Genomic DNA, 27,177 nt, shown 5'->3' with positions numbered 1-27,177 from the left:
CTTCTACCACTAAAAACACCTCTAAGGACACGCCATTACAACGAAAAAAGGGAATCCCTCTAACCTTGAACGCATTATCTGGTTAAACTAATTAACCCCTGGGCCGCAAAACTTTAATTAGTTAACCCCCACTTGCCGGAATGTTGAAATGCGAGCAAAATCAGGTTGATGAGTGACTGACAGTCCGGGGGCTCCCGGTTCACGGAGTTCGGACAAGTTTAATTAGATCTGCATATGCAATGAGGAGGACATGGACGGGTTCATTCCGGTAAACAGGTTAACGAACTGCCGGAATGGAAAGTGGCCAGCAGTTTGTGTTTGGCGGCGAAAGGATGCGTTGTTGTTGGCTGGGAATTCTGGCTGGGACCTGCATATCCCTGGCGATGGCCATCACAATTCCCACAGAAATCCAAAACCCCAACCTAAAGGCTTATGAGATGCATTTAAAAGTCTTGCTACAGAAAATCCTTTGGACTGCCAATGTTAAGCGTTGTTTTAGCGTTATCACAGATGATCTGCATTATCCTATATATGATCGGATATTTTTCGAATCGGTGGGTCGTCAAGTAATCCCATTCTTTGTGATGCGAGCAAATGCCAGTGAGGATCTCCTGCGGCCACCCAAGCAAGTTGAGCTCTTTGTTACGGCCATTAAGGCCAGTGATTGTGAATTAACTTTAATCACTATACTAAACGGCTGGCAGGTCCAGCGTTTCCTGAGATATATCTACGACAACAGATCTTTGAATTTGCAGAAAAAGTTTATCTTACTTTATGATTCGCGACTTTTCGAGAGGGATATGATTCACCTGTGGAGCGTCTTTGTGGGTACCATTTTTCTCAAAAGGGAGTTGGATAATAAGTGGGTCTTATATTAATATGTTTCTTGATTTATATTATGTAATTAAGTTATTATTTTTGATAGGTTTACCATCTCTACCATTGCCTTTCCTGGCATTTTGAGTGGCGTTCTGGTTCTTAAGAATATTGCCAACTGGGAACTGGGAAAAGGTGTTAATGGAAGGATTTTGTTTGCTGACAAGACAGGTAACTTGTATGGTAAGTAAATGACACTTAAAAATCTTAAATAATCTTTAATTAATTCCCCAAGATATCTGCAAACAGCAAAAGTATATTTATTTAGTAACCTATCCCCATAACCAATTCCTAATCCTTTTTTAATTCCCTTCCCTTCCCTTCCAGGAGCCCCAATGCCAGTGGCCATTGCCGAGCACGTGCCCATGGTTATGTGGGTGAACGCGACGAACAGCTTCCAAGGAGTTGAAGTGGAGATTATGAATGCCCTGGGCAAGGCGCTAAACTTCAAACCCGTTTACTACAGACCCAATCAAAGTGAAAACCTAGACTGGGAGCTGGAAACGGGCTATGGAAATAGTAATCCCGATGGATATGGACAGAATGAGACTTACATAGACTCAATGCTTATAGATGAGGTGGTAAGTGGGGATTAAAAAAGAGCTCTTAAATGATGATTATGATATGGTATTACAAACTTTAACTGACTTATTAACATTTTAATCCTCATAGGCAGCTCACAATGCTCGCTTTGCCATTGGGGATTTGCATCAGTTCCAGGTTTATTTGCAATTCGTGGAGCTAAGTTTGCCACACGATTTCGAGTGTCTTACCTTCCTAACACCGGAAGCCTCGACAGACAACTCCTGGCAGACCTTCATCCTTCCATTTAGCGGTGGAATGTGGGCTGGTGTCTTAGTCTCACTCTTTGTAGTCGGCACTGTCTTTTATGGCATTAGTTTCTTAAATGCCATTATCAACAGGAATGTATCTTCTGGATTCTTTCGTTTCCTTCGGAGAAATCATGCAGTTCCCATGGATCCGAAAATCTATCGAAGAATTAGTTTTCGCATTGCCATTAGTCGCTATCGTCCCCCTAAAGAATCTCGGAGACCTCGCGATCTCTTCGATGATTATGCCAACTGCATTCTGCTTACCTATAGTATGCTCCTCTATGTGGCTCTACCTCGAATGCCTCGCAATTGGCCTTTGAGGGTTCTGACGGGTTGGTATTGGATCTACTGCATCCTCTTGGTGGCCACATATAGGGCCAGCTTCACTGCCATTTTAGCCAATCCAGCTGCCAGGTGAGTTTTCTAGGTTTAAATAGTTTTAAATTTATTTTTCTATATTTTTTGCAGAGTTACTATTGATACTCTGGAGGATTTGCTAGGCTCCCATATACCACCCTCTGCTGGAGCCACTGAGAATAGACAGTTTTTCTTAGATGCCGATGATGAGATTGCTAGAAAAGTGGGCAATAAGATGGAGGTGGTTGGACCCAGCGATGATTTGGTAAGAAATATGTTGGAAAAATAAAGAATTAATGAAGAAATTAAAGTAGGAGTGCCTTCCATTCATAAATTTCCTTTATTTTACCAAAAAAAACACTAAAAACCCCCCTTAACCAGTTTCAAATCAGATAAGAATAATTAGAGCATCGAAAAGCCCGATTCATATCATTTTTAACTGGCCTTAAACTAAGATCCTATAAACTTACCCGATTTATAATGTCACTGTTTATCAGAAATTTCGTAGCAATGAACTTTATACCAAAAGATAGAAAAACAAAAACCAGTTTAAACTTGTTTCCAACGGCGGCCAAATATCTTATCTACGTGATAAGCGTATTTGGCAACATTTTTAATTTAACGGTATTAATTCTTTAAGTTGGCCAAATAATCTGCTTTGATATGAAAAGTATTCCGGCGACTTAATGGCTTTAGGCGGGGACTAATTTGTTGGGAAACAGGTCATGGCTTTAGCTTGTATGACTTTCCTTAGTTTCTTTAATGTTACTTATTTTTTATACTTTTAGGCAAATATTTAAAAAATTAAAGTTACGATTAGATAACTACTTTTGTGATCTTGATCATACTTTGCAGACCTCTCGCATTGCCAAAGGTCAGTGCGCCTACTACGACAACGAGTTCTATCTACGTTACTTAAGAGTGGCGGATGAATCTGGATCTGGAATCGGATCAGCTCTGCATATCATGAAGGAATGTGTGGTCTATATGCCCGTAGTGCTGGCCATGGAGAAGAACTCTGCTCTGAAAGAACATGTTGATAGCTCCATTCAACATCTGGCAGAGGGTGGTAAGTAGGGTTTTAATCTGGGTTAATATATAGAGGGTTAATATATAGAGAAATTTCCTCTTATCTTTTAGGTCTCATATCTAAGTGGCTTAAGGATGCCATAGAGCATCTGCCGGCGGAGGCTCCTGCCCAACAGGAGGCCCTTATGAATATCCAGAAATTCTGGAGTTCTTTCGTGGCCCTGGGTGTGGGTTATGTTATATCTGTTCTAACACTTTTCGCCGAGAGATGGCATTTTAAGCATTTTATTATGAAACATCCCATGTATGATGTCTACAATCCAAGTTTGTACTATAATTTTAAAAGAATGTATCCAGAGCAATGAAAAGGAAAACTTAATAAAATGATTTACTTTTTTGTAAAGTTTAAACTGTCAGCTTTTTCCACTTTTGAGGGCAGTATGATGCCTTGCTGCCCACATTACCTAAGAAACTCAAATCCTTTCCATTTCCCTCATGTAAACACTCTCGAGTACTGCTCGTTGTCAATCCAGCACAACATTCCATAAAGTAATGATATATGCACACACATGCCCAATATTTATAATTGCCGGCAGCACAAATGACAAATGTATCTGGTACTCAGGGCTGAATGGCAATTGAGAGGCTGAAAAGTCTTCATTGACGCACTAAGATACGAAGCAAATGCAGACCCGAAACAAATTTTTGTAGGGGGGGCCTTGTGGCGGCCAAAGGCAATATTTATCACGAGGAGCCAAAAGTGGCCTCAAGTGCCAGTGGCAATGTGGTGAATAAAATTCAAGAGCCCGGGATTCGATTCCTTCAATCACTTTTCGTAAATACTGATTTGCATTGTTTATGAGTTAATGCACATTAGGCATTATTTGTTTATGGCCATATCACAAATCCTGGGAAAGCCGAAATGATAAAAGCCCATAAATAAAACCATTTTTAAGTGCCAAACTAAACCCAAACAGAACAAAAAAAAAATCATCCAACAAACACAAATTCTATATAAAAACCAAAACCAAACTGAAAATCCCCTCGAGAATGGTGGGGCTAATAACAGGCACTTCAGGGAAAAAAATTCTGAATGGGAATGGCAATTAAAATTCAAATTTTTTTCATGCGTTGAGGTAGCCAGAAACCAACCAGACGTGCTAAGCAATAAACAATCCAAAGGTTAATAACAATCATAATAATTAATAAGCTTTTGTTTGGCCAGCTCTTTGGCAATTTTCAATATTTCTTTTTGATTTTTCTTTCAAAAATATGGAAAAAAGGTGAGGCAATCAGAAATATTTTGTAAATCTTACCAGCTGATAGATAAATGTTATGGGATTGCTAACTTGTTAAAGATTTCCATTATTTTACCTTCGATTTTATCGGGTAAATAGTATTGGAAAATTTAAAAATTAGAAAAGGTAAGGGTAAATGATTTTTCCTAACAAAACTTCTAACTTTTTTTTATTTAAATTACACCATTTATTTAATTTAATAAAACCCAATTGAATTGTCAACAATTTATTTATTAGTTTTTTCTGGCTGTTAACATTTTTTTGCTTGCCTGAAAGCTTAAAATGAAATTTATTTATTAGTCAAATTGCACAAATATTTAATAACTGTTGTTTACAGTTTCTGAAGTTTGTGCTTTTTCCACCGTGAAATTGTTTCGTTTTGTTTTTCTTTATGATAAATATTTATGGGTGTTTTATTTGTTTTGTTTTTAGCTTCAGCTTGTTGTTTACATTCCTATTTTATATAATTTAATTAGTTTTGCTTCATTTTATTGTGTATTTTTTGTTGCTGTTGTAGCTGTTGTTGCTGTTGCTTTTGCTCCTCGTTTTGTTTCTCTTTTTGTGTATATTCAGTGCTCAACATGGATTCAAATTCAGCAGGAATACTGCACTGAGAAAAATACTAGCTAAGCTTATTTGGTATTTAGTGTTGGGTTGTTAAAAAAAAAAACAATGAAAAAGATTTTTATTGTAAAAGAATTAAATGCCTACAAAAATTATTTTAAAACACTTTTTTGAAAAATATTTTTAAGGGCAACGTACATAATTAAAATCAAAAAAATTGGTACTTAAAAATATTAACATTTTTCCTTTAAAAATATACCAAAAACACTGTTAAGAAAATTCCCTCATATAAGATGGCTCCAAGAAGTATTCCATTTTCGATATAAAAGCTTATCGATAAATTTGTGATATTCTGACATAGAAAAAAGAAAGCACAGTGAAAAACCGCATTCATTTGAGAAAAAAGCTTAAAGATGTCGGAAAATAAAAAGGCAGTGGCTGGGCCAAATTTGGAAAATTACATCATTTGTCCCTACAATAAAGCCCATCGCATAATGCCGCTGCGTTTGACCTTTCATTTGGTTCGCTGTGCCAAGAATTATCCGTCCTCCCAAAAGATTCACTGCCCATTTAACACAAGCCATTGGCACTCTGTTAATGATATGAAGGTAAGTCATAAGCTATATCTTAATCAAATATTTAAGCCATAGTTTCAGGTCCATGTCATCGATTGCCCTGATCGCTTATTATTTGAGCGCACCAAGATGCCGGACATTTTGCCAGCGGTGGAGCCACAAGCCAATCAATTTGTTATCGAGACTGAAGAGGATTGGGACACTGAACCACCAGCTCCATCTTATAATCCGCAGAAATACTGCGAGACAGTGTTGGTGGTCCGTAATCCCCAGGGAAAATCAAGGGCCGCACGTCGTAAGTTTCGCGAAAGTGAACGCCAGCGTTTTAGGGAAAACGGCGAGTCCTAGAGATATCTTTATAGTAAAACCTTATCATAAAGATAAAGATTCAAATTGGAATCTTAAATATGAATATAATATAGAAATAATAATATTAATATATCAAAACTAAAGACAAACTGATTAAACTTTTATTTTCATAGCATTTTTTCTTTGAGTATCTTTGAAGTTGATTCGACTTCAAAGCCACCAGTTTGTTGAAATATTTGCTTTTGGCTGCGCTTTCAGTGTTATACAAAACCTAATTGACGTTTCCTTTTAATCCCCTCTACACCCCGCCCTCGCATTTGTTAGCCCCAAACAAACACCCACACTTCATTCAGACATTCCTGCATATAGCAATTTGTTTTGTAATTAAATTTCAAATATTGTTTATCTAAGTGTCCGCATTTTACAAATACCACTTTCGTACCTTGTTTACTTTTAACGAAAAAGTATGCATATATAAAGCTATATCATTCGTAACATTTTGGCCTTGAACTGAATCGAGTTCTTATGATACAATATTTATATGAGTAAGATGATTAATAATAAAAAAGATTTATATTTTTTTCTTTTTAATACCAATAAATGGAATTTTTGTAAGAATTTCATCTATGCCAAAATGTTTATACCTTAAAACTTATCATTTTCACATCCCAATCATAACTGAGATCATTTCCATATCAGCCTTAGTAAGAGTAAAGATATATACTTCTTAATCCCATTCAAATTTATAGACGGCCGTTGAACCTGAAGAAATGATTTCCATCCCAAACAACACTTTGCTGTTATTTTCAAATTTGTTTATTTTTGTCATCGTTTATTTTGGTTTATCTAAAATTATTGGAGAAATAAAATAACAAGAAATAGGACACAATACGAAAAACAATGCTTTCATCTCCGTTTACTTAAAATATACAAATTTTAAAAATGTTTTAGACGGCTGATATTTGTAGTTGTTCCTTCCAATTTGCAAATTTAATTATATTAAAATATATATAGCTGATCTAAATAATAAAATGTTTTAAAACCGGGCAACTGCTTCTGGAACTTTTTCGTTGGACAAAGAAGTCTTTGTTTTTATTTTTTAGTAAATATTGTCTATTGCTTAAGCTGACTTGGGCATTTGGAGTTATTATTAAAAATACCGACGGCTGTTTAAAAAAAAATACATTAACTAAAATCCAATAGATCCAGAGAGCAGTTGCTATTATGGACACCGACACCTTTGCTTTGATATTTCACATTGTTCTGTTTCAAAGGATAAATATTTTAACAATTTAGTTGGTTTAAAAGCGAATACCACATATGCTCCATTTATATAGTACTAAACTAGACGTCTGTATAAGAAGTACTCAGCTAGTGTATTGTATGCATATATAAAACTAGATCGTATCATAATTTGTTATGTAAGCTACCTTCCATCGAGTGTTTGCATATATACTATATTTATGTATATAAAAACCTACAGACATGAGTTCATGAGTAACTACAAATTGTTTCTGCAAAAGAAAACTTAATAATTGGGCAAAGAAAATGGTGATTTCAGCTCACATTACAAAACATTTCAATTCCTCTTGGTCAGTTTTCCCGGTGTTTTGGGGTCAGCAGTACTTAAAATTATATTGTTTCGTTTTAGCACTTAAACGCAGTCATTTCGGCTTGAAATCCCTTTCTACTAAACCTCAACTAAGCCTAGGACACATCTGAGTATTATTTTTCTTTAAACTTGAAAACATTTGCACCAAAACTGATATTGCTAGAAAACATATTGAATTTTCATATTTATCTGTTATTTAACCTCGTTTTCATAGAATTTTCCTCATCATTTCAGAAGTGAATTTGAACATTTTATAAAACTTTCTGCTATGGCATTTGGACAGATCTGAAGTTAGTAACTTTAATTTTATTTGGATTATTCGATGATCTTCGGTGTTCAAATTATAAACTTCATATAAAATAAAAATCGAATAAGCCAAGGGAAAATCATGTCAGCTAATCGATTAATGAAATTTGTTTAACTCAGATAGATTAATGCCTATATTGCATCATCCATCGCTAAGATATACAATATGTTATACATATATTTATGCAGTTATGTATATATCGAATTATTTATCACTGTTGCTGGTTTGTGTTTTCTGTTTACTGGTTGCCTACTGTGCGCCCTGGACCTCAACCTCAGCGGATTCCGCTTCAAAAACATCATCGGATTCCTGGCCCACATAGTCAATGTCATCCTCATCGCCATCCACTTCATCGTTCTCATCGTAGTCATCGGGATATTCACCAAACTCTGAGGATTCACCAAGCGTCCAGGCGTCGTTTTCCACGGAGTTTCGAGGACTGTAGCTGTTTCCCCCGCTCGTGATGGTCAAATTGTTGGCTGGGCGCAGCACACTGTTTATAGAAAATCTTAATTAATATTTTATTTAAATATAAGTATTTTAAATATTAATATTTCTATATGCACAATTTATATAATGCAAACAATTTCGGATGGTATGTATGTGTGATGTGTTCTTTCTCGATCTCTGGTGAGTTGATTTTTTGGCGAGTTCTAAGAAAGCTTTTAATCGTTGTCTAAGTGTTAGCTTGGTCTACTGACTGGTTTATGTGTGGTTAGCAGTTATCGGATTCGGTGTTATTGGGTATTAAGTTGGTTATCGAGTGGCATGTTGAATGTGATGGTCGGTTAGGCATTAAACAGGACAAACGTTTTTACACTTTACAAAGCCATTTAAGGAGTATTAACTAAAAATGTATTGCTATTAAGTTGGTTAAGTAGTTATGGTTGCAGCAATTTACAAAGTAATGAGAAGTTTGTTTTTTGAAATTGCCAGAGCAAAAGGAGAATTTTATAATTTTGAAAGATGCGGAAAGTGAAAATTGAGTTGTTACTCATTGATTGGTAATAATTGATAGATAATTAATCGATTATTTATAGATTCAAACAAAATGTTTTCTGTAATCTCACTGAATCCATGAGTAACCACCTCATTTTCAATTTCCCTAATGAACTACTAATGCAGATTATAGTTAGGTGATTTCCCCAAACTGATTACTGTTTTGAGTATATCAAAAAACATAATCTGTTTTTTGGAATCCCCTTAATTTCGATAAGAAGTTAGAGTTGATGCTGTTAGTTTTCAATCATCGAGAGCTTTTAGTCGAATTCATTGCTCAGCCAAACAAAATCAAATGAAGCCGCACAAGACAAAGTAACTAACGAACTGACGAACAAACAAATTGGTCGAGACAATTGCACAACGGCGAACAACAACGAAATGATTGATATTAATGCATATAATATTCAACGGTAATACTACGACTGTTTCTTAAACAGAATGCTCTATTACATTGGCAAATGATAGCCCCGCAATCGGCTTCGGGTTGGCTGTCGTTATATATAGTAATATATATATATTTCTTGTCGTTGCTTTGGAAAATCGTATTTTTTTTGTGGATACTACGCTAGATAGATCCGTTTCTCAAAATGATCGTTGTTCGGATTCGATTCGGCGATTGTATCTGGGCACTAGATTTGAATCCTAGTGATACAATCTGCTGTTGCCGCTGCTGCTGCTTGCACCAAGTTAGATCGGGTGGCATGTTCTTTTGTAGTAGTAGTAGTAGTAGTAGTGGAAAGTATTTGGTTTTCTTTTTTGTTTAGGTTTCGTGGAAAGATATTCAACTGAATGTTTAGGTGTACATATATGTTGATGGCTCAGAAATCGGTAACTAGCACACCATCCGTTGGTCATAACTGTCCACGGCGATAGTGGGAGCGTGATGGTCTACCGATTGTTATTCGTAGTGTTGATTTTGTTGTGGTGGTGGTGTAGGTTGTTTGTGTGTGTGTGTGTGTTGGTTTGGGGTGTACAGAAATTAAAAGAGAAGAAATCAATTAGCAAAATCAAAAGTACACAATGCTCGGATCATTTACGACTTAGTACCTATTTAACCGATTACTTTACTGAGCGGTGTTACATAACAAATTCAATACTGAACTCGTTTACTTGTCCACTACTTAGGTTAAATTAGGAAAGAAAATCAAAAGATTCAACTAGGTGTGAGTCATGAGAGATTTTTTGAGAATTACAGCTAAGATATTTGTCTATGACCAGAACGCACCTTTACCTCTAGCCGCGATATTACCCACAACCTTAAGCTAATAAAAGAACCAAAATAAAGGTTACAAATCAAATTCACATAATTGAAAGTATATCTAAAATAATTATAGAATAGTGTTCTGAATAAAAGATTCCTAAAATTCTAAACTTATTTCTAAATAACTAATAATTGTTTGTCTTTGTATCACAAAAGTATGCTACGTTTTTACAGACTTCCATGTGTTGCATATTAGACACTAATACAAAGAAGGTTTAACACTAGTTTGTGACAAGATTTAATATAAATAAGCTTAAATGTTGATCTACAGTTTTTGAATAGGAGTTTTAAAAAACCTACATAGCTTTACTTTAATTAGAAAACTAAATTATTTCACAAATTTATACCTTCTAAAGAAATTCTTCAATGGAAAAGAGTATCGATCTGTCAAAAAGTTGAAAAAGTTTTACTTTACAACAGAAAGAGTTAGGAGTAAACCTTAGTTAAAATATTCAACATTTAAGTTTTTTATAAAAACACAATAAACTCTTTATATCTCTAAAACTATTTTAACTGGGTTAAAGACATTAAAGGTCACCTAAAAGACATATTTATGTAATCCTAAATCCTAACTAAAGACCATCTAATTTACCTCTCAAACGGTATTTCATCAACCTCATCGTTGATCTGTCGCTGAGCTTCGCTTTGGGCACGTCGAGCTTCTTCCTTCTTTCGGCGATCCTCTGCTGCCGCCTTCATAGGATCATAGGTGGATCGTCGCTTCCACATGGCCATTTCGGCCTCCTTTTGTTTGTTTACTGAAGGGATAACGTATTAATATAAGCGGCAGTTTAAAAACTAAAAGCCATTTTCTCACCTGAGGCATCGCGACGCATTGCAGAAGAGTTCCTTGATCCCGGATTTCCACCTCCCAGCGATGTAGTACTGGTGTTCATCGCCGAGGCTGTACTGCGCACACTTCGATTACTGGCCCTTGTTCCCTCACCGCGACTCAAGCCCATGGAGGAGGCGCTGGGACTTCGTTTCATTTGATCCGCTGGCTTTAGAGTGCTCTTGGCATCGTTCTTTCGCAGAAAGTTATTCGACTGCGCTGACTTGTACTTGGAGATGTCCAGGTATTTGGGTTGCACGCGCTGATCCCTTGAATTGGAGTTGACACCAGCATTGGCTGTTTGGAGCAGCTGCTTCTTGGCATTGGCCAAAGAACTGGGCACCTGCTGGGCCAGTCGGCTGAGACTTGTCTCCCGGGGCATAGACTGTCGGGTGTTTCGATTGCCCGATCCCGGGGCTACCCTCGATGCACTCTTAATTCCACGGCGCGGCATTTCAGGTGTATTTGGACAGGCTACCAAGCCAGCTCCACTTTGTGCTATATTCAGCTTTCCCGCTGGAGCTGAGGCTGGTTTTGACGGTGCCTGTGTTCCGGCCACCCTTTGTTTACTCCTCTCGATCCGCATCAACAGAGCCTTGTTCATTCGCGTGTTACTTAGCGGCACAGCACCTTGGGTTCCCTCCTGGTTCTCCTCGACCTCCTCCTCTTCATTGCTGGAGTAGTAAGCACCAGTGGTGCCCATTTCATCCTCATCGTTAATGTAATACTGCAACTCATTGTCATAGTCGCTGTAGGCTTGGTCAAAGTTATTGCTGCTGGCGGATTTCTTTAGCTGCTGCTGCTGGTTAACGGTACTCAGGGCGTGGGCGTGACGGGCAGCGGGCGGTGTGTAGAGGTTCTGGAAATTGGGACGTGCCTGACGTACAGGATGTTGTCCTTGCTGCTGCTGGAAGCTACTCGATCGACGCAGCGGCGACAAGGGGGCAGCAGCTGGCTCAATCTGTTCCACTTCCTGACCAGGATCATACTCTAGGGAGTTCTTGCGGCGACGCAATTGCTTGAGAAGATACTCGCCGCTGGTGAGCAACTGCAGCTGCGCCTCGTTGATGCTGCTGGTCATGAGCGCCCGATGGAGCGGAGATCGTCTATAGCCACCGCCAGCTCCTGCGCCCATTCCTGATTCCAAACTGTGCTGCGGACTACTCTGAGCTGGCGATTTAACGGAGCTCCTCCGTGATAGCGACTGCTGGAGGTTACTTATAGCCGCAGCTGTTTGCTCCAAATAAGCATCCGTTGGTGGACGCGAGCGACTGGCACTGCGCGCACGTCCCAGCGTGTGCAGCGGCGAGGGAATCTTGCTGGGACTTTTGGGTGGTTTATATCCTGGCTCTAGCACCTGTCCACCACCACCTCCTCCGCCATGGCTGCACAATGCTGGATCGCTGGCGTAGTCACAGTCGCCCATTAGGCGATACCGTTCCGCCAGACTGCGATTAAGCTTAGCTGCCGCCGCATACTGCCGCTGCTGGTTGTACAAGCTTAGGCTGTCATCGGTCAAGGAATCTCCTCCAGTATCTGAACAATTATAGCTGCGTGTCATTAGTTGCTGAAAGAAGAAATATATATAAAAAACGAGAAATGAACAATTAAAAATTATGAACTATATATAGACCTAATGTTAGGTTTTTAATTGATTTTCCCTACTTTTAAGGAAGAATTAAAGGGATAGTTAAACCTATTTTCACATAAGCCCATATAAGTATGCTTTCATTTCGCACACCGTTTGACAGTGGTTTGTGTCCGAACTAAGACAGTTTACTTTGTTTCTACATTTTACATTGCGTGGGAGATATTTTAGAAAGAATTGAAAGTAATTTTATAAAAACCATCACCAAACTACAATTTTACTTTAAAAATTTTCTATAATTTAAAAACTGATTATTTATTAATTTTAATAAAATTATCTCTTTGAAGAATTAAAGTAATTAATGTGAGAATCACTGATGAATCATTTTTAGCAATCTTATCTAGACTTGTTAATAGAATGAGGTAAACAAAACTTAGCAGAGTTGTTTGACCTATACGTCATTTTAAATGTGCAAATTTGGTGAATCAATTAGCTCAAGTTTAATACAAAACAAATACAATGTCTAAAGATATTTTGGATTGACTTTAACTAAAGAAATTTGTTTTTTAACTTTTTATACGTCGGTTCAAAAGTTAGTGAAAAATATATATTAAAACTTCAAGAAATTTCTACATTCAAAATAAGGTAAGTCCCTAAAATTAATCTAAGTATGACTCATTCACTGCCAAACTAGCCAGACAAGATTTTGCCAATCAAATGGGATTTTTCCATAAATTCATTTATCAAAGACCGCGGCTTAAATCCAATCGGAAACCGGTTAGCCATCTTACCTGTGCTTGTGCCTGCTGCTGTTGCTGTTGCTTCCGGCGACTGGCACTCGTTCCACTGACATCCTGCGCCAGACTCCTGGCCCGAGCATTGCGTGCCCATTCTTGAATCCAATCCTGCTTAGTCTGCGCCGTTTGCAGCAGGGCAGCCTCCGAGCTTTGAGTAGGCGTGGTTGGCGTCTCCGGTAATTGGTGCTGCTGATTGGTACTAGTAGTGAACACATTCAGTCGATACTCGGCCTTCTGGCGATCTGTGGCCGATCCGGACAAGGCCTGCGTGTGTCTCAATTTAGCCTCATTGCTCACATACTCAGAGCTGTCGATCTGCGATGTGGACAAGCTGTGCGAGTGTCTGGTGAGCTTGGGATGAGTATCCAAGGCCCGTTGTTTGGCCAGCACTCCACTGGTGGTCACACTGGTAAAGCAACCCATATCCGCTGCAGGGGACGGAGGAGTGGGAGGCGACAGAGGAACCTGCTGGCGCAGCACGCGAGTCTTTAGTTGATCCAGATAGGCACCTGCAGAAAAATAAACGGTGGTCAGTAGATTTTCATTTAAAGAAAGATTCAAGTCAGTTTTCTTACCCGTAGAGCTCCTCTGGGCTGGCAGTTGCTGTGGTAGCTGCTCCTGCAGCGGCGTTTCATGGTAGTAGTTCACCTCTAGGACATTGCTACCGCGGCTCGACTTCACTGGCAATTGTTTGGGTCGCTGCTTGGCAGCCGCTCCTTTCCCATTCCTATCGATATTCATGAGATCCTTTTGCTCCTCCGTATAGTTATCCCCATCCAAAGTATAAGTGCCCGCTTCACTGACTGCATCGTTCTCGGCCGGTGGTTTACCATCCGCCAGCGGTGGTTGTGGACATAGCATCTCCACCTGGCGCAGGGCCAGCTGCATGGCAGTGGAACGGGGTGTAAACTGATTGCTCGTACGATTGGCCACCAGATTGGAGGTTCCCTTTGTTGCTGCTGGTGGTGGTGGGAGTTTGGATCGACTTGCGGGTCTAGGAGCAGGTGCAGCACTTGGTTCCGGTGCATTGGCAGAGCTTCTGGGCGACCAACTGTGTCGCTTGGAGGCATCTCTAACCCGGGAGGCACTACGATCTCGCACACGCATCTTCACCTGCACCGGAGGCGCTTGTTCGCTGTTGGGCGTGGCCGTTGTCAGGGATGAGATATCATCGGCCATACTACTACCAGCATCCAAACTACTTCTTTGCGACTGTCTTCCACTATTTGAGGTTGTCGTTGTGTTATCCTTTTCCGTCTCCAGTTTGGACATGGAGGCACCTCTCTTATGGCGACTCTGGAAACGTTCCATCATGTTCTTGTAGCGCGCTGCCTGAGCCGCAGAATCGTTCTCGGAGGCATCGAAATGATCAATGGTGAAGGCCAGCGATGCTTTCGTCGTTGCATTCGACTCGGTCGAGTTCTCCTCTTCATCGGCGCCTGATTTATTGTTGGTTTTGCTGTTGCTGTTGCTGCTGCTGTTGCCATGTTGCTGGTTCGCTCGGCTTTGTGCCGCCGCCGCTGCAATGGAACAGAAAAGAAGCAAACAGACACACAATTAAATTAGCATTTATTTACAGTTATTATTATTATTTTTACTATTAGCGTTTAAGCGGTGAAAACGAAACTAAGCTCTGTTCGCGTAAATTAAAATGAACTCAACTGAAGTGGCAAGCGGACGACGGAGAAAAATGATAGATAAATAGGTGCTGCAGCATAAAGAAAGTCAGGAGCGGTTTAGAGGGAATAAGGTGATTAAAATATATTCTCTTTTTTACCAAAGAATGTATTTTTTTTGATAGCCATAAGTGTTTCCTAGAGTGATTATAAACTAAAAACTCACTAAATTATAAACCTTACTTGCTAATAAATTAACAAGATTATTAACTTCAGAACCAAATATAGATTAAACCAATTAATTTAAACAAACAACTGCCAAAACTTAGCAACACCTTAAATTAATATCTGAACGAAACCCAAAACACCATAATAAAACAGCAAAAAAAAAATATTAGAAATTTAAGCAACATTTGTGATCTGGATATTCCAGTCATAAGACAAACAAGGAAATAGACAATCAACCTGCATCCCGGATGACAATATCGAGATATAGATATGTGGCTTTCCACTAAGTTCAACCAATTCAAGGGCCCCGATTCGCCCACCTGCCGCACGGGGCGATCCCTCACCGCTTCCGCAAAACATTTTCTATACATTTCCGCGGCCAAAGCACGGGCAAAAAAGAAAATCAAACAATTTGCTTTCAGCTCTGCCACACGAAGTGGCACAAGCACAAGCACAAAGACCAAGTCGAGAGGTGGGAGACCATCTAGGGGGCCGCCTCTCAGAATCGTGATCTATGGATGGGTAGCTTCTACGCTTACTCTATATAAGGCGGTCGGTTGGACGGACGGCAAGTGAAGGTTAGAGTTCGGTGATTTCGGTCAATTGCAGGTTCTTTTTTTTTTCTCTATATATTTTCTCTACTAGATGGATGGAGGGGGGGGTATGATTCCTACCACGGGCAGACCCACAAAACTTTTACGCTCTGGCAAACTTTACTGGCCATGGAACTTCCGTTTGGTTTGTACCATGAAAATATATTTCAAATACCATTTCCATATTTAACATAGATTTCACAGCCTTATTTTTTAAACAAGTTTTTCGGTCACGAACCAAAATATTTTTATATTTTTGTTTTGTTTTTGGCTAAGCATTATTAATAGTTTTGTGGTTGGGCAATTAAATAAGGAGTCAAGGTGATAATATACCATTAGCTTGGGTGTGAAATTAAAGTTGATACAGAGGTGTCTTCTATGCATTTCAAAATAGTTGTTCGTTTAGTTTTTCTAATTAATTTGTATGCTTTTGCAGCTAATAGCAGTTAATTTACTATATTAACAAGTTTCCGCATTAAGCTTACTCATTTTTGATTGGCACAAATTAACTTGTATCTGTAATGTGAGCTCTAACAAGATTCTCAGATTTCAACCTCAGATGCAACTGCTTAATGGGAATCATAAAGGGAAATGTGGCAAAAAATATGCACATTCTCTTTCTTCCCAATTTCCCATGTAGATATTTGACTGTCATTACTTACAGTGGTATTAGCTTTTTAATAAACATTTTAAATAATAATAATCATAATAAATAAGCTTATTATTTCATAAAAAGGAAAACTTCTGATATGTAAGTTAGAATAGTAATGTATTTATTTCCCATTAAGACATATCAAAAAGTTATCTATTGTTAAGAATAACTAGAGCACAGATAAGTAAGTAACTTTACTTGGCAACAATTGAATTGCCTTAAAAAATCTAATGGTCTTTGGCTCAACCTAAGAATCTTCTAGTTTACCATCCCAAAAAGCTGATGCGGAATGCCCATAGGAAGTTGCAATTTTCTTAAAAACTAGAACGCCTTGATTCGCTTGTTGGATGGCAAAATTTGCAATTTATTTTGGCAGGAAATATATCCATTTTCCATAGAGCGGAGCAATCACCGATAGACAATAGACCGCAATAGGTAACGACTGGGCTAACGGTAATTACGCTGCCCACTGTGCATGGCCATAAAATGTCTTCTATCGAGTTATCGTTGGTCTTCCACCTTCCCCCCGCTAGTCAACAAATTTTTCTATGGCCCAACAATTGAAAACTGTTGGCACAACACACAAATGTCGGGTATTATTGCCATTATTATTAGTTTTGGCCATTGCCAGTAGTGCTCGTTTAAAAGTCTTTTGTTTGGTTTTATTTGTTAGTTGTTGATGTTGTTGTGTAGTCGCTTTTACTTTTCGCAATAAATATAACAAAATACTAGACTGTAATATATATATATATATGTTTCGCTTTTTTGTCGGTCAGTTAGTTAGCTTCTATTGTTGTTGCTTTTGGAAAGTCGAGCAGAGGAAATTGTACGACCGCCTGCTGATTTCTGATCATTTGCCATTCGTTCGCCATAATTCCGAGTGTTAACTAATTTCGGTTAGCAAATGTGCACTCGAATATAAAGCCAGCGAATGCAAAACGGAAATGGATAACCAAATTTCTCACGTTACCAATTGGTATTCAATTGGCCTCGCTAATTGCATTTTGAGCTTACGTCATCGCCGATCAATCAGGTCTTTAGTTCCACTTCGATATTTGTGGCCTTTCGAGTGGATTTAGATTCTCTCACATTTAAATAAATCTTAATAACAATTTATTTATATTTTTTGTTATTTTACGCTCGGCGACAATAGAGAAAGCCATCGCTGGTGATCATCATCATCTGTCATCTGCGAATGAGGTCATCGACTGGCGGCCATTTGTTGCGCCTTGTTATCGGCGATTATTTGGCTTTTACGGAGCGTTTTAAAATATACTCGAGATATTACGGTGCTTGAGTTCAAGAAGAAAATTGTTTGGGAAGTAGTTCAATAGGATTTTAAAACTCATTTTTGACCAGAAAATAATCTAAAGTATTTTTATCCAAAAATATTCAAAATTCCAATAGTTCATGGCCATATATATTCATAGATATTGAAGGTCTGGCCGGAACATGTTGGGCATGAAATATTTTTTAGCTTCTTAGATCTCTTTCATATATTAATCTGACTTTTCTATTCTAGATTTTTAGGAAAAACCTAGGTATTTAGATTTTATGACAACCTAAAAATTGATACAAAATTGTTGAAATATTTTCGAGACATTTCTTGACGGCATATTCAGGAGCCTACAAATTTAATAATACAACTAATTAAGCATGCCTCAATCATTATCAATTTGGGAACAAGGCCAAAACCTAGAGATTTGTTCTGAATCTGTTTGATTCTTGGGTGTTTGCCAAGAATTAATGCCTCTAATTTATATTAGACTGGTATTCATACGCAACGAAGAATAAAAATGTTTTCAGAAAGAGTTTTGCACGTGATCAGAAAAAATAAAAACTGAGACTACAAACTTTTTAGGCATATTTTTTGTATATTAAAAGTTTATAGAAATCAATCAAAAATAAATCCTCAACTTCATTGCGAACTGTAACACCACAAAAATCTGTGAGTCATACCGATACATTGAATGAGTTAAGCGGATGACATAATACACTATTCGCAGAGTTGGCTAATATTTTGTCTCTCATTGTCAACGGTACTTGAATCAAATTGTATAAAAACCCCAATTCCCAAGCACCAAAACCCCTTGATTACCCCCTTTTCCACATCAAGTGCGGTGATTTGTTTTTCATAAATCTCCCATTTCACAATGTTTATCAGTTTTGGTTTCTTTTCGCAGCTCTTGCCAAATCTTACACAATTATAGCATTCGCCGTCATTATCTCACACATTTTCATTCCTTGCACGCAACACATTGGCAAAATAAAAAATATAAAAAAACCAAAAAAAAATTCAAAAAGTGAAACAGATTTTGTATCTGAGTATCTGGAAGTGGAAGTGGATGACTCAGCCAAAAGCTGTGGGGCGTTGATCGATCGGAGGTTACTGCGTTCCAGTCCAGGCTGCAGCTTTATTTGCCTTCCAGGCTTGTCAATTTTACACAAAATCATTTAATTTAAAACAAAAAAAGTTCAGGGACTCAAGTACTTAAATTATTTAATGAAAACGCAAGCAGAACTCGGTCAGGCTATTTCTTGTATTTTTATAAATATATGCTTTTGATTATATTTTTGTATATAAACGAAAGTTGTTTACCTTTAAACCTTGCCTTGTCTGAAAATTTGCATTCAAAACAATAATATTTATAACGCCTTTTGTCTGATTAACCAACTGTGATTAAAGTTTTTAAGTGTTTTGTTGATATTTTTATTTAAAGTTCTTGCTCTGCTGAATTTTAATTTTGGTATCCAGCCAAATCAAAAATAAATCACAAAGTATTTTGAACACGTTGCTATTGCTTAAATGCAACACTGGAATGCCATTATGCTTAGCATAATAAATCAATGTTTTACACGAGTAAACATCTAAGTTTTTGGAAAATAAACATATTAAGACTTTGGTTTCGAAAAATAGTTTTATATTTAGTTTTAATAGTTTAACTTGTGCAACGAAGCAGAGGTGTAAAATGCGTGAGGCGTAAACGAGTAGTTTACTGTTAAATTTATTGAGCAATTTTTATTATTTGTGTTGAAAAATTACTTTAGTCGTCAAATAAATAACATTAAATATGATTTTAAATCCACGTCAATCCTTTAATATACTTTTTCTTGGCTGCATTAAAGACTTATCATTGTAAAGGTATTGAAAAATCTAGAAATCAGCATTTCCGGTCCATAAAATAGCTAAAGAAGAATTCAAGATTGGCAACTTCTTAATTGGGTGTCATAGGGCCATAAATACAGAAGAGCTCACGAGCTGATGTCACTTGCCGCTTTCGCAGGCTATTGATCCCGTTCCACTTTCTCGAAACCAGAAACGAGAACTTGCTTTTCAACCTAACGTGGCCCACTGTGCCAATCTGAACAACAAACATAAACGAGGTGTGTTTGCGGGTGTGTGTTTCGCTATGCTGGTGAGTGCCAGCCATGACTATGACTATTGCAATAAATATTTGCGCTTAGTCGTGGCCAGAGACTCGCATAAAATAACTTCATTAAAAATTCAAATTAACAGAGAGAGAAAAAAAAGCAAAGACAAGCCACAACCTGGAACAACAAAAGCAAAAGCAACGCCATGGTTAAATTAGCCATCAATTGTCGCCGGCTTTTGCGGTTGCTGCTTTATCTTTTACCTAAACAGTTGAAAATAAGTTAAACTACCCATCGTGACATAAGCAAAGTGCGATATCATTTTGACCAAGGCTTACTCTTAAAGTTTAAATAATAATAAAGAAACCAACATGTTATTTAATGTGAAAATTTGTTACGCAAATAATATTATTTTAGCATATACATTTATTTTTATTTGTTTAATTTATGGTTTAACTGGTCCTAAATTATTTATGATAGTTATAAAGTACGGCAGTGTCAAAAGTGAAATAACGGAAAATAAAATATTAAACAATTAAGATTATATTTAGCTGTTAAATGAAAATAAAGTTGATGACTTTTCTTCAAGCGAAAGCTCAAACATATTATCTTTTCTTTTGCAGAACTCATAAAATGCAGGTTTTCTAACCCCAGATGAACTTACATCGTCATTAACAAACAGGTTTATTTACTAAATTTTAAATGAATTAATAAATTTAAACATAAAATTAAACTTGGAAAAGTTCTACAATAAGAGTTAAACCTATACTTTTCAATGTATCCTTACCTTTCTCGGCCGGCGATAGTGGCGGGTTGCCAAGGCAAAATTTGCCACAGGAGTCATCGATAGCGGCCCCGAGGCCCACGAAGCCGGGATTCATTGGATTCCTGAGCTGGACATGACGAGGGGAGGGAATTGGCGAACTGGCCGAGGTCGTACCATCTGGGCTATCTATTATTTCAGTCATTTTCTTAAGATTTTCCGGCGTTGTGTCAGCCTTTTCACGCCCATCGCTGCTATTGCCATCCTCATCGCCATATTGTGTACGGCTGATGGACAAATTGTCGCGGCCTTTGACTTTGGATGAATCAGCTGATGTGGCCACGCCCCCCACAGTTGATAGGGGGGCGGTGTCAGCTGTTATTGCTGCTGCCGATTCTACTGCGACAGCTGATGTTGCTGCTGCAGTAGATGATGTTGTCGTTGTTGTTGCTGCGGACGTTGTGTCATTTGCGTATGATGTCATTTTAAGCCCTTGCCCTTGACTCGTTGTAAATTTTGCAACAAATCGGAATTTATTGTTGGTTTTAGAAGTGTTACACCTATTTTCGCCGCTTTTCTTTGCCTACTTAGCTAATTAATTAGCTAGTCATTTCCACGTTTTCCGGCCTCCGTTGCGTGTTGTCTACTGCCTTTTCTACTACGCTTTCCACATCCTGCTGCGTTCCAATGTCGTTCTTGTGCGTAAAGTGAATTCCAGTTGGTTGCTTTTTACCTAAACAAATAGGGTGTAAAACTCACATATAGCAGTGGTCAAAACAAGAAGGATCTTTTATGAACTCGAAGTTAAACTTTTTAGTACTTTATTGGATTTAACAAACTTGATAAGTTTATATGTATATATTATATAAATCTGGTATATTGTAAGACCTAATCCATATATTTAAGTTCTTGGGAAATAATTATAAAAGCCACTATTATTTTGACCGCAGCTGTAAGTTGAAGAACCGAAAAAGACTTTTATTTTTCAGCTTAAGGATGCGTGATCACGCCTCAAATGAAAACGGAAACACTTGGAGACACGTTGAATAGGTAAATGGCCAAGAAATTTTCAATTGCGCGACGTGAGTTTTCCGATTGGACACTTGGAAAACTATTTGGACATTTCCACATGCAGTAAAAATAGCCGAAAAGCTGAAAGGCAGATTCTTGGCTGCCTTTTCAAGGTTGCTTTTGTTGTGCTTGAAAAACCTAATCGGATATTTTATTTTTACATTGAACACTTTTGGAGGCATACGCACAAGCACACACAGGCACAGACACACACAAAAGAACAGACTTTTGCGGCCAACACATACACACTTTCAAGGGCAGGGTCCAATTGGACTTTTCACTTGCATTTCCCTTTCAGTTTTCACTTATTCAGCGGCTTTATTTTCCGTTATTCTTTCTGCATTTGATAATGAACTTTTCTTTATCTTTGTCTCGATTTTCCGATTCGCGACACGCGCTCGCTTTTTTCGGACCAACGCTTACTCACGGCAATTCAGTCAAGAATGAGCGTCGCAGGTGTGCGTGAGTTGAGTTGGCCTGGCCAAAAGTGACGTCGTGAGAGATAGAGAGGGAGCGAGCACGCGACAACAATGGAGAGCGCACAGCAGTGTTGCCATCTATTGTTTTCAAATCTGGCTTTAAAAAGCTATACAAATGATTGCTTAAAGGTTACTAGCAAAGTTTTTTAAAGATGATAAAAGAGCAATGTTAAGTTACGAATTTTAATGAATTAATGGATTGAAAAATTGTTCAGCAAATGTTAAAATATTAGGTAATGTTAAAAATTAGCTAACATTTCTCGGGTTTTTCCGACTTAGTAATAGCCAGGCTTGGCTGGAAAATGGATAGGTTAGCAGAACTTCACGAAGTGTTTGCTCCTGGGGAGAGAAAGAAGGAGAGTAAGCAAACAGCTGGGAGTTGCCAGAGTAATTCAGGGTAGTCGCGTTTTTTTTTTGATGATTGAACTCTTCTTAAAAAAAACAATCAATACGAAGTTGAAGCTCGAAATAATTAGTTTCTTTTTTAATTAATTTTACCACCATATTGAGCATTAAAACAAGTAAATTTTGATATTTGTAAAAGCCAACAATTAGAGGACAGAAAGGTGGCAGCCCTAATTTTACTGTCTCTCTTTCAGACTCTTTCGCCTCTCCGCATTGATTGTTTTGGCCTGGCCAGAAGCTAATTAAGCCGTTGAATAACACAGACCAGAACACAATACACAAATCAGATAATTCAGCGAATGAATCGCTTTCTGCAGATTCACGCTTCACTGGCCGCACAAATATCCGCAGGCAGTGCACTCGACAGGTGGCCTTCAAACGGCGACGCTAACGCTATTTTTAAAACGAACACTTGTGATCACTCTCGTTTTTTACGCGAACAGGTGAACTAACTTAAATTCTCTCGAAATATCTAACTTTCAGTCACTGATATATAGGCTTTTAAGACTGGACAATTGTCAAATGGTGAAACAATAACAAATGCCGCGCAAATGATAACAAGAGGTGGAGAGAGAATGCGCGCTGTCTCTCTTTTCCTCCCCCTCTCTTTTCTTTTTGTATTGGCATTTACAGCCCCACCAATTTTTTTCTCGCCCTCCAATTTATGCACTTGTTTTACGTTCGCTTTTCAAAGCGTATTTTTCACTTTTCACTATTTTGTTTGGATTTTTATTGGCTCAATGAGCTGATTTTAATATTTACACTTAAATTTTGCGTTATAGAGGATTATTTACGTGCGGGACGAAGCAAAAAAAAACAGCGCCTGGAATTGCAAACTTTTTCGTTTGTTGTGCCAATCAGACTCAGTGTGACCGTGTCACGTACAGAGACTAAGCCCATAAATTTCCTCTTAGGGCTGCCGAAATTTAACGGAATTTTGATTTTTGAAAAATCATCATCAAAAATACTGCATCCTAAGAAAGTTTTAAGTTTCTTGTTTATATGTATACAAATTCTAGAAAAAAAAATTTGGAAAATTGTATTTCTTCGTATTTTTTATTTTATTTCTGAAAGAAGTACTTTATCCTCCAATATGTTGTTCCAAATATTTAGAACAAAACAAATTCTTCATTATCGGAACACTAAGCTAAAATAACAATTTGAGACGACCCCCACAAATAAACAGAAATGGGTGTGTTCCGAAAAACTCGCCATGCTTCTTATTGGGTCTCTGTTTATCTTCAGATAACATATAGCAAACATAGTGATAGCCAATTGTAATACCACACTTGATTATTTTTCAAGTATTATCTAAGACGTTTCCAAATAATCAACAGGTCTTTTATTCTAGATAAGTTTTAAAATTGCATTTATTCAGACATACATTAATATTTGTATATAGGTATGTAAGCTATGCATGTGTATATGGTTGGAGGGCACAACGCCAATCTTTATCTTTCGTTCTCCCCAAGGAGCTTACAAAACTAATAAAAACGAACGCAAACTTTAAGACTGCGATGCTGACTTGGGTGATGGGTTAGAATATGTGAATGCGGTAGCGGTTATATATACGTATATATAAATATAAATCTGTTTGCTTATAATTCGGTCCGCCAACTGTACACAAACTGATAAGTAACTGGGAAAGTAAATAAAATGCGGAATACTCGGGGAATGCATTAGTGCGTGGGCTTCTTAGCGCCCATTCCAATGGCCCACGTGTCCGTTTTCAAATGCCAGGTTTATTCTTGGATGAGGAAGTGGCCGGTTAGCCTGGACTGACTGCCTGACCGGATCATCTTCAAAGTACAGGCATTGCCGCACGAAATCCAGGAAAAGAACCTGAGCCTGCCCGGCGGCCACAGGCAATGCTTCCAAATTGGCATCGCTGCAGAGTCGTTGGACCAACTGCTCGCAAATCCTTGTATTGGTATCGACATCGAAAAGTGGTACACCAAAACTTACATCCAGCAGGGTCCACTCTTCAGTTGCGTCCTCCTCTTGTCCCTCATCCACCGACGGGGATATGTCCTCCAATGCCATAGGTATCTCCACAGAATTCTGCGAGACTAGATCCGCACGACTACTGCACTTGGCCAGTTCGCTAGCCAGCACTTGACTACAATCCGCTGAGGTAAACTCATTCGCAGGACCATGTTCCGGCGTGGCCGCAAAGTGGTTTTCATCGGGACTCTTTAATTGAAAGCTTGTCACCTCGGTACTTGGCACATTGTTTGGTTTGCTGGGCGCTGCAATCGAGGAGCGTTTCTGGCGTTGCGCCGGCTTTAAACGCACCTGCAGCTCGTAATCTTCGCAGCCGAGATCTGGCACACCAGTGTTTAGGAATGTTATAAAGCCGCATTGCTGGCGCAGATCCAATAGGTTGGATAGCTTCCGTACGGCCCGATGCCCGGCCCACTTAGCTTGTCGCGTGTCTGAAGGTTGGAACGGAAATGACTCATAGTGAAGAACGCCGGCTGTACGGATCCCATAACCCTGAAGTAGCACACAACCATTTTTGAGTTGATCATTCAGGTTGCGAAAGTTCTCCGAATTAAGCACGTACGAATCCGAATGCAGGATGTTCACCAGGAGTTTTCCGTAGCCCAAAAAAAGACGTGGCAAGGTCTTCAGTACAGTTCCTCGGCAAAGCAGCAAGCTAGGCGGTCCATAGCCTAAATATCAAAGCGGTAAAATAAAAACTAGTGCGATAATACTATTTAGTTAAATACCTGTGATATGATTGTAGAACAGCTTCATCCACATGGGTGCCACATCGGAGCTGCGTAGGAATTGGCCAAAGTAGGGAATGCTAAATGTATGACTGAGTGACGCCGTCAGCGGCGATGCGGCAATGATAAACTTGTACTTCTTCTCCAGAACGCGATCTCTTGTTTGTCGGTCCAAGCCCTCCAGACACTCTAGTCGCAAGAGATCCAAACCACCAGGCAGCAAATGCCGCAGTGAGCAAATTGTAGATCGCAGAATAACGGCGTGGGCAAAGTAACGCGAGACATCACCCTCGCCCTCCGCATCCAGCAGCGAAACCTGCTCCAGTTCAGCCAGAAAGCTGTCCAAGCTTTCCTCACACAATTTACCCACTTCGAACATAGTCACAGCATGGTTCTTTAAACCAGGAGATAGGTTGCCCATCATCAGAAAAGCAGTGAGTGTGGAATCGAAAAGGAATCCCACCCTTTTACCGCTTTTTGGCAGAGCAGCTGCGGTTTGAGCAGCCTGCTTTGTGATACTCACATCCTCTGGTTCCAGCTCAGAACTCAGTTCTTGCTCATCGCTGTTATTCATTCTTTCCTGGGGCGTTGTATTTAGATTGGCAAAGCTGAAGTCACTGGTATTACCATCCGAGGAAAGATAGCCAATGGAACTGCTGTCCTTATCTTTGTCCTTCTCTCTATCCTTAGGCGTCTTTGGTGATTTAGGACTCTGGTCAAATTCGAAGCTGCTACTGGCATGTAGATTGTAATTTAATGGCGTAATCTGTGGCGTTTCGGGAGTTTGTTGGTGGTTGTAACCTTCCCAGCTGGAATGATTTGGCTGATTTAGCTGATCCTGCTTACGATGAGCAAAGCCAAGCCGGCAGATGAACGAAATGGCCTGCTTAACGCTGTCCAGCTCCAATTGCAGCATTTGAGCCAGCTCGGCAATAGTCATGTGCTCATCCGCGCTGACAAAAATCTTGTAAAGCAGATTCTCAAAGTAATCGCCACTAACTCGATTCATTACAAAGTTCCGCAGCGGTGGAATCGATATCCTATCCTCTCCACTAATGGGCACATCTAAATAGATCAGACCCTTCTTGTACAGACTGTGCACCACCTCGTGATCGCATTTCCCAGCCGGCTGGGCACCAAAATCGATGAGGTCATCCAATAGACCTCTTTCCGCGGGCGATAAGAATCGGATATCTGCTTCTAGGACATAGCCAATGTCCAATCGCCACCAGGGTTCGATGTGGATGCGCACAGGAAAGCGTGGCAGGAAGTCAAGTGGATTGGGTCGCGACCCAAAGATTAAAGAACGTGGCGTATGGGTTTTCAAATCACTGATGAGGGCCAGGTACTCATTTCGGCCAATGCCCAAGACACGAAGACAATCGGCAGCCGTAAAGTTGGGCAAAGTATCATAGCTTTTATCGCTCCTCAAAAGCTGACCCAAAACATCCAAATAATAGTTAAAGGGCGTGACCCTCAAACCCTTTGTTACAATATCTGCCAGATGGTAGGGAAATGCACCCAGGCCATTAATGCTTTTCTGGACCAACAACTCGTAGTATCGCTGCTCCCGGCGAAATACCTTGGCGGCCAGGTTCCCCCGAAATCTTAGCTGATTCTTCAAACTATAGTTAAAGACAAACTTCTCGTAGTCGCGCTGATTGTTGTGAAGCACAGATCGCAGGTGAACGGGCAACAATTCCCAGGTGACATTCCCACGCACACATTGCTGCAGTTGGTTTTGGCAATTGTTTCCGGACCCCGCCGACGCACTGCCTCCACCGCTAGCCAAATCCTCTTGCTCCGTCATCTCGGGACTCGGATTGGGATTATTTTGCTGGTCGGACTAACTCATATCATGGCCTCCAGTTGCGGAATTCAGTATTTTCCTCCTGCGTTTTATTTTTCTTTATTTTTATCGAAGAACGATAGGTCCGATAACAGATGGTGCTTTTTGCTTCCTACGTCGACAGCTGATAAAAACTGCATCTCTTTTGCCACACTGGTCGATAGATCACCAGTAATT

At 39.1% G+C, this 27,177-nt stretch overlaps 4 protein-coding genes across 8 annotated transcripts; 2 read left to right on the top strand and 2 right to left on the bottom strand.

Moving 5' to 3' along the window:
- Window positions 1-332: 332 nt before the first annotated feature.
- Window positions 333-3,479, top strand: LOC108114054. Of its 2 annotated transcripts, none has more exons than XM_017224808.1 (7): window positions 333-862; window positions 926-1,059; window positions 1,204-1,457; window positions 1,549-2,123; window positions 2,178-2,331; window positions 2,922-3,132; window positions 3,207-3,479. In XM_017224808.1, the coding sequence occupies exons 1-7, from the start codon at window positions 333-335 to the stop codon at window positions 3,458-3,460; spliced, it is 2,112 nt and encodes a 703-aa protein (XP_017080297.1). In that variant the 3' UTR covers window positions 3,461-3,479. The 2 variants fall into 2 exon arrangements, with proteins under 2 accessions (XP_017080297.1, XP_017080296.1); XM_017224807.1 differs by having other exon boundaries at window positions 2,922-3,135.
- Window positions 3,480-5,307: 1,828 nt separating this feature from the next.
- Window positions 5,308-5,942, top strand: LOC108114074 (gametocyte-specific factor 1 homolog). Its single transcript, XM_017224829.1, has 2 exons — window positions 5,308-5,565; window positions 5,614-5,942. Exons 1-2 carry the CDS (start codon window positions 5,371-5,373, stop codon window positions 5,878-5,880), a joined length of 462 nt encoding a protein of 153 aa, XP_017080318.1. The 5' UTR covers window positions 5,308-5,370; the 3' UTR covers window positions 5,881-5,942.
- Window positions 5,943-6,652: 710 nt separating this feature from the next.
- Window positions 6,653-23,287, bottom strand: LOC108114458. 4 transcript variants are annotated; one of them, XR_005993719.1, is made up of 8 exons: window positions 21,963-22,141; window positions 20,489-21,197; window positions 13,816-14,760; window positions 13,235-13,749; window positions 10,841-12,422; window positions 10,616-10,781; window positions 9,213-9,650; window positions 8,141-8,253 (listed from the first exon to the last, which is right to left on the bottom strand). XR_005993719.1 is itself a non-coding variant. In XM_017225460.2 (7 exons), the coding sequence occupies exons 2-7, from the start codon at window positions 20,946-20,948 to the stop codon at window positions 8,010-8,012; spliced, it is 3,912 nt and encodes a 1,303-aa protein (XP_017080949.1). In that variant the 5' UTR covers window positions 20,949-21,197; window positions 23,214-23,287; the 3' UTR covers window positions 6,653-8,009. The 4 variants fall into 4 exon arrangements, 3 of the variants coding, with proteins under 3 accessions (XP_017080949.1, XP_017080950.1, XP_017080951.1); XM_017225460.2 differs by lacking the exons at window positions 9,213-9,650; window positions 21,963-22,141 and adding an exon at window positions 23,214-23,287 and having other exon boundaries at window positions 6,653-8,253; XM_017225461.2 differs by lacking the exons at window positions 9,213-9,650; window positions 21,963-22,141 and adding an exon at window positions 23,182-23,262 and having other exon boundaries at window positions 6,653-8,253.
- A 484-nt stretch (window positions 23,288-23,771) lies between these two features.
- On the bottom strand, window positions 23,772-27,110 carry LOC108114645 (protein FAM91A1). The gene is made up of 2 exons (XM_017225716.2): window positions 25,152-27,110; window positions 23,772-25,094 (listed from the first exon to the last, which is right to left on the bottom strand). The coding sequence occupies exons 1-2, from the start codon at window positions 26,959-26,961 to the stop codon at window positions 24,115-24,117; spliced, it is 2,790 nt and encodes a 929-aa protein (XP_017081205.1). The 5' UTR covers window positions 26,962-27,110; the 3' UTR covers window positions 23,772-24,114.
- Between the last annotated feature and the right edge of the window lie 67 nt (window positions 27,111-27,177).

This window comes from Drosophila eugracilis, unplaced genomic scaffold, assembly GCF_018153835.1.
Source record: "Drosophila eugracilis isolate 14026-0451.02 unplaced genomic scaffold, ASM1815383v1 contig_2154, whole genome shotgun sequence".
Lineage (NCBI taxonomy): Eukaryota > Metazoa > Arthropoda > Insecta > Diptera > Drosophilidae > Drosophila > Drosophila eugracilis.
Note: the sequence above shows the minus strand (reverse complement) of the source record. Positions and strands in the feature narration are given on the sequence as shown.